The sequence below is a fragment of the Megalobrama amblycephala genome, linkage group LG7, assembly GCF_018812025.1.
Source record: "Megalobrama amblycephala isolate DHTTF-2021 linkage group LG7, ASM1881202v1, whole genome shotgun sequence".
NCBI lineage: Eukaryota > Metazoa > Chordata > Actinopteri > Cypriniformes > Xenocyprididae > Megalobrama > Megalobrama amblycephala.
Window position 1 is genome coordinate 44,537,891 of NC_063050.1, and position 12,094 is coordinate 44,549,984.

Consider the following 12,094-nt stretch of genomic DNA (forward strand, 5'->3'; position numbering starts at 1 on the left):
TGCTGGGAAATATGAGGGGGCTGTCTGACATCTAAAGAGATTCAGTTACAAACAGCTCCTCAAGGGTGCTTAGAATGCTTATAAATCTGTCACAGAGAAGTAGTTAATTAACATATTTATTTCAACAACATCTCTTTAGTTTTTTTAAGCGATTTTGCTTATATTTTCTGTCCTACAGTCACAATATGTTGATGTAACGCTGTGTCTGTGAAGGGTTAGTTCAGTTTGTTTCCATGGTTATTCATTGATTTACACCTGATGTTTATTTCATTAGTTTCTGTGTATTTAAGCCCTGTGTTTTGTTCAGTTCATTTGTCCGTTATATCACATATTATGTGTGTATGTGTTTTGTTTATTATTGTATATTTATTGTTTATTAATGGTGTTGATGCATATTTAGTGGCATGTGAGGAAAAACACATTTTTGAGAAAACTAGAAAAAAAATAGAATACAAAATTGTTTAACTAATTTATCTAAAATAAGTCTGATACTTTCATTCTTTCATAGCCTTCTCTATCTCATGGAAAATGAGAATTAATGCACTATTCTCATCTTAGTCTGAATAAATGTGGCCCTGAAGTATTAATTTAACATACACTTTTCATTTCAGTGCCTCAGCCATTGAGAAAAGAATATACCCTACTAGTAAACTAATACAGGGAACAATGTTACTTGTTCTCACCCTTTAGTGAGACAGAAAGTTGATATGGGACACAGATGCAAAGAAAAGGTGATTAAAAAACATAATTTTCATTTCCATGAACAATACACGAGAAAGAGATCAGAATGTCAGTGTTTAATTTAGTCCTTGTAATGTGTTACCTGTTAATCTCTGCTGTCTTGAAATTCAGTGTGTGCAGTGGAGACAGACCTGTCTCTCTCTTTAAAATTCATTGTGTGTAACATTCAAACCACCTGACCTGTCTGCACTACACCCTTGTCAGATCGGCTCTCACTGTGACTGACAGCAAAAACACATTCAGTCACACATAATCGCAATGGACAATCCAATACAAGTTTGGAGAAGATAACACATAAGATGTTTCTGCTTTAGAAAGAACAGAAGATCCCAATGTTACAAACACACATTCTTTTTACATAGTTGAATATCTCCACAGTGGAGTGTGTGTGTACTTGTGTTAGTGTGCATGCTATGTGATACCTCGGCTCTTGTTCCAGAGAAGCAGTAAGAATGACATTCAGGCCTTCAGTGTTGTACCTGGCACACCGTCACTCTCAACGTTCAGATCGCTATGGGACTCTTTCCTCTTTCTCTTTCCTCCTCTGCAGCAAATAATAGATAACAATGGAGAGCAAATGAGGAGCAACAGCAAATAATAACAGGCAGATTTTATTTTATTTTTGCCATTCTTCTAAAAAAATGAAGATCATATTTCTTGTGATTCACATTAGCATGTTGCTACATGGTAAGTTCATGCTCTTTTTAATGCTGATGCTGTTCAAAAAAATAATTTTTTTAATCAGCATTTTTGTGTTGTTTTTAAGTAAAATATCTGAACATCCTTGAAACAGGATACATTTATTTTATGAGCAAAGTTGTGAGATACATTTTCAGAGAATATATTTTGAATTAGGCCTAATTTTCATCCTCATTAACAAATTGGCTTTTCTTATTTTAATATATATACACTGCCGGCCAAAAAAAAGTCGCTGTTTGGATTTTAATAGGCAAATACTTAAGAAACTATGAATGGATCATTATTACAGTGATTATTATGTTTGTAGCATGTTAAAAGTTTGGCAACAGTTATTTTAACCCTTAAAGATGGAGTGTGTAGCTTTTCATTTCTTAAACAACCATGTAGGAAAACACATCATGGCCATATTCCAGGATGACAATGTCAAAATTCACCAGGGTTAAAATTGTGAAAGAATGGTTCAGAGAGCATGAATAATCATTTTCACACATTTTCATATAATTAAGAAATGAAAAGGTACAAACTCCATCTTTTAGGGTTAAAACATAATAATCACTGTAATAATGATCCATCCATAGACTCTTAAGTATTTGCCTATTAAAATCCAAACATTGATTTTTTTTTTTTTTTTTTTGACAGGACAGTGTAGCCTACCATTTTACGTAAAGATTACCAAAATGCCAATATTTATAATACATGTCTAAAACAAAATGTTTTAACATTTTCTGTACTCTTTATTGGTGCCTTTAAAAATCACCAATAATCATAGTTTACACAAAATTACTAAAGTTACCTGGGATAATTTAGGAAAAAAATTTTCAATTTCAACATATATATTATTTTTTATGCTGTATGTCTCGATTTTATTGTGCAAAAACAACTAAATAAAACATGTTCTCCTCTCTAGTTGTTTTCTCTGCTCAGGGTCGTTTCGCTCAAAAATTGCTGAAAGACTTAATGGAGAACTATTCTAATGCTTTACGGCCTGTGGAGGACACAGACAAAGCTCTTAACGTTACTCTACAGATCACACTCTCTCAGATCAAAGATATGGTGAGCACTAAACACACATGCACAAGTCTACAGAATATTTATATTTAATCTTGTACCTATTTTACCTAAAGATTTATAGTTAAAATTGAATGTTTTACTGAATACTAGAGCAGAATGAGTTTATAGCTACACACATCAGACCTACTGCAAAGACAGTGTGTCTGAAATACTGTAACTTCCGCTGATTCTGAAATCAAAGCATAATGTATAACACACCAGCAAAGAACCCACACACTGTCCGACTGGCCTTGATGTGGCATGGCTTGTGTGTTTTCCGGGCATACTTTTGCGACTTAATGCTGAAACCACACAGATCACACAATGGCCCCAAACTTTTAACCTCTAAAAATATATGCCTAGCTCAGATTCATATACTCATTTAGGCCCAGTGCTTAAATACTGTAACAAGTACAGTTAACAACTTGTGCATGCCTTTTGCCCTAACAATTATGTAGATATACTATTGCCAATAGTAACCAACCAGGGAAACTTGCCCCCAATGGATTAACAGCTGTGGTCTTCACTACAGTTGCAGTTATAGTGGATAACTGTAGGTGTCAGGAGATATCAAATGTTTATTGTGTGGATCCTTTTCTCATTAACTCTCTGTATCCTGTGACACTGTAAACATTATATGTGTGTACATATGTATAGTGTGAGCTGCGTGACTTATGTATAACAGTTTCTAGCAAGTGTGCCACTGCAGATCATGTTTTAAATTGTTTTATGTAGTCATCAGAATGTGCGTTTAAGGAACCTGGAAAATAAGATTTGTATTATTTATTCTATTTTTTTTTATTTCCAATTATGTTATGTTATTTATTTATTTACTTGTTAAGCACTTAGTTAGTGAGTAGTGACCTAAAATTAGTGCAAAATTGCAAATATCACATTCGTTTTACTTTTAAGATTCTAAGGTCTGGTTTCACAGACAGGGCTTAGAGTCAATTGGGACATTTAAGCAGCTTTTGTAAAATTGCCCTAGAAAGAAATAAAAATAAATAAATTCTGATGTGCATCTGTGGTGCACAAAACAATGGCAGACAGTGATATATTTTAAGATGTGTCAGTGCAAGTTGCTTTCAGTTAAAACAGCTCAAACATACATTTTAGTCTAGGACTTGGCTTGAGCCTTGTCTGTGAAACTGATTTTCAATGTGGTTTAGATTCTTTGCAGTTGATGCCATATTCTACCAGAGTAATACTATTAGTTTGAATTTTTAAGTCTTAGCCCTTATTCACATATTTAAATGTAATTTGACAATAAATTATATAAAATCGATAAGATTTTATCTTTTAATCTCTAAGATAGATCTAAGATTTTATCTCACAAAAGAAGATACTTATTTTAGAATATTGGAGTCCAAACACATTGGACCACAGTGATTTCAATGTACAGAATAAAGGATTTTTTTTCTCGAGATATTGGGATATTTCTGTGTTCCACAGCAGAAAGGACTGTATAAAGTTTTGTAAACAATTATGAAAGAAATTGAATTTTAAGGGAACTATCACTGTAATTGATGAAATTCAATTGCAATTTTATGGTTTTATGTTCAGGTTTGTGTGCTCTGTCTGTAAATTATGGTTATATATGGCACCGGTAGTCATTGTTTATTCGTGTTCCAGAAAGAGACAATGAATTTCTCATTTAAGAGGCACTGAATTTCCGCCCTGATCAAACTCAATCAAATATTAATTTACTGAACCTGAGGAGTACTTTTAACCAATGAGATGTGATATGTAGAAGGCATTAAGTGCAACCTAAGGGTTCAGACTTTCTTCCCTTTCATTCTTCATTGTTGTGAGAAAGTGTTCCATGTAGAACAACAGGGTTTTATCTTGCAGATCAAGACCCTGTGTGACTGAATACTTAGGACTAACATATAATGTAACCCATACTTTTATCTCAAAGAAAATTATATATCTAACCTTATCACATGTTTACAGTAAGCACAGATGTCTGATAAAGAATGCAATATCTGAAAACCATCCTTTTATACTGTATGTGTGCAAGCTGTTGTTAAACATCTTAAGTCTTTTTATCCTTTTTGTTGACAAAGGACCTCATATGACTATCTTTCTTCTACGCAACACAGAAGAAGATATGTGAAGAATATTTCAGCTGTTTTTGTTCATAAAATGAAAGTAACACTCAACAATGACATAAAGTCAGCACAAAAGTAATCAATACAACTCAAGTGGCATAATACAAGTGTTATAAGATCACTATGTGTGACAAACAGACCAAATTTTAAATGGTTATTCACTTGCAAATCAAAACATTGATCAACAGAGGTGAAATAAAAAATGCCAACACATCAATAACATAAATTAATAGATTTGGCTATACAGCAGGTTTGTTAAAGTTGCTTTGTGCTTGATTCTTTGTGCTAGGATGAAAGGAACCAGGTGTTGACCACATACCTGTGGGTGCGTCAGATTTGGCATGATGCTTACCTGCGCTGGGATAAAGATGAGTATGATGGACTTGAGGTCATTCGAATACCCAGCGATCTTGTTTGGAGACCAGACATCGTTCTGTATAACAAGTAAAACACCTTCAGTACATTTATTACCAGGTGTCACACACACACTTCATCTTGCATTAAACATACAAATCTGTGCATTTAAAGGTTACATAGAATTGAACTAATATGTAGACAACAGGCACATTATTAACCTCTATATCTCTTTTTCACTCAGTGCGGATGAAGAGGACTCCTCGGGACCCCCAGGCACTAATGTGGTCTTGAGGTATAATGGTGAGATCACTTGGGACTCCCCTGCTATCACTAAGAGTTCCTGTAAGGTGGATGTCTCTTATTTCCCCTTTGATAGTCAAGAGTGCAACCTTACCTTTGGCTCCTGGACCTATAATGGCAATCAGGTAATATGCACTTGATAGGTGTACAGACATAGCAAATACAATAGTAAACATTCATGTATTCTTGTGTTGAACTATTCTAATAGGTTACTTTGGATAAAAGCTTTTTGTATCTGAAAATAAGTAAGATGTATACACTGTTATGTAACAATAGATATGTAATCCCCTAACTTGCTAATTGTAAGAGCAGGGATATTTTTTAAAATGCTTAGTCATACACACAAGTCAACTGTTGCAATCTTAATATCCGAACAAAAGCATGAGATAAATGTAGCCTAATGGGAAATGAAAAAGCTCCATACTGTGAATATATAGTAGTTGAATATGTACAGTACATCCTCAACATCCAAAATTATGAAGTGACATCAGAATATATATGAATCCTTAGAAAGAATGTTATTAAATAATATTAAAAGTTATAGAAAACGTATGGTGGCTTGACCTCTGTGTCGTCTTCATGCACTGTAACCTCATTTCTGCTGCTCTTAAAAACACAAACAAACAAATATTTGTAACATATTTTTTAAAATACTAAAAAATAAATAAATAAATAAATAAATCTAAAGAAACCTAAAATTACTTTAGCACTTTATCCTGTTTACATTGTCCTGTTTTTCTTTTTTAATTAATATATAATGCAAATGAAACCCTGCAATCCCAGGTGAAGGTAGTTGTGAAGGAAGATATAGACAGAATTGTAAATTGTCCCCTACTGAAAATCCTATCATATCCATTGTAACCCCAGGTGGACATTACTATGGGCATGGAGAGTGGTGACCTTTCAGACTTTGTGGAAAACGTGGAATGGGAGTGTCATGGCATGCCAGCCGTTAAGAACGTCATTATGTATGGCTGCTGCTCGGACCCTTACCCTGACATAACGTACACAGTCCTTCTCAAACGGCGATCTTCCTTCTACATCTTCAACTTGCTTCTGCCGTGTTTCCTCATCTCTTTCCTGGCTCCGCTGGGCTTCTACCTGCCTGCTGATTCTGGGGAGAAGGTCTCACTGGGGGTGACGGTGCTGCTGGCTCTGACTGTATTTCAGCTGATGGTGGCAGAGAGTATGCCACCTTCGGAAAGTGTTCCACTAATTGGTGAGTTTACAGTGGAGCATAATGCTTAACAAGCTTTTGGAAATATTTAGATGAATCAGCTCTCTTTTACTTTCTTTCCATTTCTCTCTGGCTAAAGAATATCGATGTCGCTCAGGTTAGAGTGTTAAATGTGGTTCTATTTATACAGTTTGGTTATAAATGAGAGTGACAACCATATGCTTTTTATCACTGTCACTATAGTTACAGACCGTCCTTGTGGCTCAATTGGCCCCCTAGTGGCAGTTAGTTAACAATCAGTTAATTATTTTTGACTGCTTTTTATGAATTTCAATACATTGTGTGATCTACACTGTAACAAGTTCAAATGGGAAATTAATGATTTCTGGTTATGGCTGGGTGACAGTGACATAGCCATTAGAAACAAATGCTGGTAACACTTTATTTTGATGGTCCCTTTTGAAAATTCTGTTGACTATAAGTAACTTTGCAACTACATGTCAACTAACAATCATTAGAGTATTAGTAGACTGTCTGCTTAATATCTGCTAAATCTTTATTGTGATGGTCCCCCAACAGACATTCTACTGACTATAAGTAACTTTGCAAGTATATGTCAACTTATTCTAACCCTAACCCTACCAGTCTACTAATACTCTACTAACACTCTAATGAGAGTTAGAAGACATGTAGGTGCAACGTTACTTACAGTCAACAGAATATATTAAAGGGAACATCAAAATAATGTGAAACCAAAATGCTGTATATTTTGACAATACAGAACTTTTTTTCTGTCAGAAAAATCATAAACTAAACAAAAAAAACCCATTGTTGTCTAATACATTTAGGAATGTTTACAAAAGTAAATCGCAGTGACGCATATCACTAAATGAAGATAAAGATGAAAGGTATCTTATCATTTTTGTTGAACTATACCAGCATATTCATACAAGGACAAACAATTATTTGCGAAAATTAACCATGGTTTTACTCCAAATAAAACCAAGGGGAAAAAAGGTTATTATAGTTAAATCATGGTGACCACAAATTAACCATGGTTTTGCTACACTATAGATTAACCAGGCATTTGTGGTAAAACTGTGGTTATACAAATGGTCATTTGTATAAATATTTTTACTATAATAAAACCATGGGTCACACTTTATATTAAGTGGCCTTAAATACTATGTACTTACATTTAAATTAATGATTTGATACAATGCACTTATTGTGTACATACATGTTTTTACATTGTACTTATGTCTGAAAAACACCTGCATGTAATTACATCTGTAATTAATTTCTGTAATTACATTTATAATTACACTGTTGACCCATCCCTTACACCTAACCCCTACCCTTAAACCTACCCATACCACCAAAGCTTTCCTTAACCTTACCTGTATCCCAATTCAATAGCAGAAAAAGTGTTTTGCAATTGAACCCAATAAGTACATTGTACTTATTTTTTGATGTAAGTACATAGTAGTTAAGGCCACTTAATATAAAGTGGGACCAAACCATGGTTAATTTTTGTAAGTGCAATATAAAGTACAATGTCAACGTCCTCCCATCCCTCACTGCCATTTTACTAAGCTTATCAGTGCTCCCCATCTTGTGATAAAAAAAAAGGTTTATGATTAACTGGCTGTGATGCCGACTCAGAAACATCAGAATCATGATCCATTTGAAGCTTTTTTTTAAATCCACAGAGGGGTGAAACAGGCAAAATACAGTCCATACATCTGTAATACAGTCCATAAAACAGGCATAATCCAACAAACGATAGTAGAAACAGGCAACGGTCTGGGCAGGCAGCAATCAAGCAATAATCCAGACAAACAAGGCAGAATCATAAGGCAGGCAGCAGTGAGCAGTCAGACAACAGGGTAACCAGTCCAAGTTCAAACCAAGCCAGAAGTAGCAAACTACGGGAAATCAATCAGAATTGTCAGCTGAGGCAAGAACATGACTTCACAAAGAAGTCTTATATACTCTACTAATGGGCTGCAGATGCTGAGCAATCAGGTCAGGAGAGGGATTGTGAGAATTGTAGTGAAAGGGTAAGTCAATGCTCAGGAGAGGGGGCCCTCTGGTGGCTGTCTTCAGAGTTTGCATGTGTAACACTGGCCTAATAAAGGGGATGCTCATGAAATTTTTTCTTATTTAATATATTGATAATTAATCTCCCAGCCCTTATTCTGGACTATTGTTTATTTTTTGACATAAGCCATGGGTTCTCATACAGATGTTACTCAATTCCTGAGTAAAGGTTAAATCAAGCCTTGCAAGAAAAAAGAGCAACTCAAAAGGCCAATTTACACTGTATCAACAGACGCGATCAATGACAACAGACACTTTGTTGGGTTTTGTCAGCTTAGCATGTTACCTCTGTAAGTTATTTTATGAACAGGACAATCAAGTCACACCTGATAGTACATACAGTTGTCAATCCCAAACATTGATTGTGTTAATGTAGTGTTTTTGGCATTTATCCCTTGTTTGTGTCTTTCTTATAGGAAAATATTACATTGCGACAATGACCATGATAACAGCCTCTACATCATTGACTATCTTCATCATGAACATACACTTTTGTGGAGCGGAAGCAAAACCTGTGCCTCACTGGGCCAAAGTCCTGATAATAGACTACATGTCAAAGATCTTTTTTGTGTATGAGGTAGGGGAGAATTGCACCACACCAGAAAGCGACCGAGGCCCATTGTTCTCTGAAGACCCGCTGGCTAGCCTGGAGAGAGATGGGTATTTTGATAAAGGGTTTTATGGAGACTGTCAGCATGATGACAGAACCCACAGTCAGTTTAATGGGTATAATCACAGAGACCACCGGCATGGGAATGGGTACCATCACAACAACAGTGACTATCGGCAACATAGGAACCAGCATCAAAGGAGGACCCGCTCATCTTCAAATTCCCCTGTCCGACAGAGTGCCCATCATCCAAAATACACACACTACATTGGTCGGGATGGAAGCGATAAGCTCCCACTGACAAGCCAGGAAAAACTAAATGATAGCGAACTCTCCATTCCAGAAAAACTTAATGGATTCACTTACGATCATGGCAATGGCTATCTCAATGGAGTTGGCTATCTCCATGATAATGGCTACAGCAAAACCTTTGGAGTAGACAGATACAATAAGACCCCCACTGGCACAGGATATGTATGTGTCTGTGGCCAACATCAGAAAGTGGTGCGAAACATTGACTACATAGCTAACTGTTTCAGAGAGCAGAGGGCACACCAGGCAAAAGGGGCCGAGTGGAAGAAGGTTGCCAAGGTGATGGACAGGTTCTTCATGTGGGTGTTTTTCATCATGGTATTCCTCATGAGTATCCTTGTCATGGCCAAGGCAACCTAGAGCAGTTTACATATTAAAGAAACAATCAATTGATTATATAATGGGTAACTGTATGTGTCAAAAAAAACCCAAAAAAACATTTAGTTACTGATTATACATTTTTTTTTAAACAATAATTCCTATAATCCTGTATTTGTCTGTAAATAGGCTCATGTTCTACATTCAACTTAATATGTGGATTGCAGTTACAGCACGAGTGTTTACTTTGTTTACTTTATTCTTTCCAGCCAAGAAGATTCTCTGGTTGTAACAGTTAAAGAAATGGCATTAATATTTCAGGTGTAGACGTGTTCCCACATGTGTATGTAGGGTAACACAATCTTTGTCTGGCATGGACACACATTAATAATGCACAATTAACCGTGCACATGCGTATGGACAGACATCCACACTATTGCACATTAAAAATGCAGAAATAGATCAGTCTAGAATGCACACACAGTGCAAAACATCCTTGACCAGTGCTAACATGTACATTCTGCAACTTCTTTATTTATTCTTTACTTACTTGTGTTAACTTATTTCTTTGATTTGCTGTATTTATTTCTCTCTTTGTTCTCTGCTTACAATATTCTTTACAAATTGTGCTACACAAATAAAAACTTTAGTAATCATCGAATCCTAGAATCTTAGACTACTGTTCAAAAAAGGCAAAAGTGAAATAAAAAGAGAGTAAGTAAAATTAACACTCAAACCTCAAATTGCTATTTGGAATGTGATTATATGCAGACGTCACTCAATTCCTGAGTAAAGGTTAAATCAAGCCTTGCAAGAAAAAAAGAGCAACTCAAAAGGTCAATTTACACTGTACCAACAGACGCAATCAATGACAACAGACACTTTGTTGGGTTTTGTCGGCTTAGCGTGTTACCTCTGTTGGAGTCCGTTAGCATTGGTTGGCACTTGTTTTCAGTGACTGAACATGTTCAATTAGTGTTAGTCAGGTTGTGGAATATCTGAGAAGTGACGTAGTATAATCTGGTGACTGTCCCTCTTGGTCTGCATCTGTCTGTGCAATGTGAATTGGCCTAAATGCAGGAGAGACTTTCTTTAACCCTTAAATGCATACCTCGGGTCTTTATCGATCTGGGACATCATTCACTACACTCCTCCTCATTCATTTTTTAAAGTTAGACATCAACCTTCTTAGTATTCCTCAATTCATTATAAACAATATAGCAATAAAAAAATCTTAAAATTATAAAATAATGTCTGTTTTCCCATTCATTTTTTGTAAAAATTGTATAGGGTCACTAATGACCCAAGCTGTGTATCAGTGTATGTATATTTTTTCTGCACAACAATAATTGAATTTTTGATGACGGAATAAGTGCATTTCACCTTTATTCCACAAGGTGGCAATGTCTGATATACAAGTATCATTAGCAAAATGTGAAATGGCTCAGCAATTTACTGCAGAGCAAGTACTGAACGAAATCAAATATCACTGTCTCTGTCACTTGATGGATCTGGTGAAGCTGTTTGCGACCAAAATAATGATTTTTAAAATGTTTTGAGAATATGTTTGAGATCATGAATGAGCTCATATTCGCTATCTCAGACATACTGTCAAAACTATCATTTGCTTAATGTACTGGAAAATGAGCTCTGACGAGGACAGTGATGATGGCATAAAACATCTGCTCAAACTGAGCCCTTTCAAGCTCCAAAAGATAACAAAATATGCTTTATTTTATTCTTCTGTAATTGTTACTCTAATATTAGGGGAGTTTTATATTATTGTGACAGGTAGAGATCCATCCGTGTTAGATAGCTCTAGAATATGTAAGAATGATTCATGAAACATTCATGCATTTAAGGGTTTATAGGTGCTGGTCTAAACCTCAGTAGTCTACATGGATTAAACTAAGTCTGAGAAACGAAAGCGTAAAACCTGTATAGTCTGAAGCAAAAAAGTATTACAAAATTACCATCAATCCATCCATTCTATAGCCCGCTTGTCCTATGTAGGGTTGGAGGGATGCTGGAGCCTATCCCAGCATCTTGGGCCTTAGGCAGGGAAACCCTTGATGAATGGCCAGTCCTTCACTGGGATATTACAATTACTCTAACATCTTGCAGATACATAAAGTAATTTTACATTTTCTAAAAATATTAAAAATGTTCTTAGTCCATTCATCTGAGTCATAGTGAGATCTTGAGAATTGCATTGGAATTGCTTCCAGTTCATTCATTACTGTTCACCAATAATTAAATGGATGATCCATTTGAGTGTTTTGCATTGTGGGATAAAGTATAGCCTGTACTGTGCTC

The 12,094-nt window shown here is 35.5% G+C and overlaps 1 protein-coding gene across 1 annotated transcript; it reads left to right on the top strand.

The window, feature by feature from the left end:
• Positions 1–2,101: 2,101 nt before the first annotated feature.
• On the top strand, positions 2,102–10,926 carry chrna9a (cholinergic receptor, nicotinic, alpha 9a). Its single transcript, XM_048197692.1, has 5 exons — positions 2,102–2,493; positions 4,891–5,045; positions 5,200–5,383; positions 6,126–6,477; positions 8,955–10,926. The coding sequence occupies exons 1-5, from the start codon at positions 2,332–2,334 to the stop codon at positions 9,818–9,820; spliced, it is 1,719 nt and encodes a 572-aa protein (XP_048053649.1). The 5' UTR covers positions 2,102–2,331; the 3' UTR covers positions 9,821–10,926.
• The last annotated feature ends 1,168 nt before the right edge of the window (positions 10,927–12,094 follow it).

What these genes read in the sequence shown, in the direction of transcription:
- chrna9a (XM_048197692.1), top strand. Translation starts at nt 2,332, where the DNA reads ATGTTCTCCTCTCTAGTTGTTTTCTCTGCTCAGGGTCGTTTCGCTCAA. An exon ending in GGACCTATAATGGCAATCAG is followed by an intron (nt 5,384 to 6,125) that starts GTAATATGCACT and finishes TTGTAACCCCAG; the next exon opens with GTGGACATTACTATGGGCAT. An exon ending in GGAAAGTGTTCCACTAATTG is followed by an intron (nt 6,478 to 8,954) that starts GTGAGTTTACAG and finishes TCTTTCTTATAG; the next exon opens with GAAAATATTACATTGCGACA.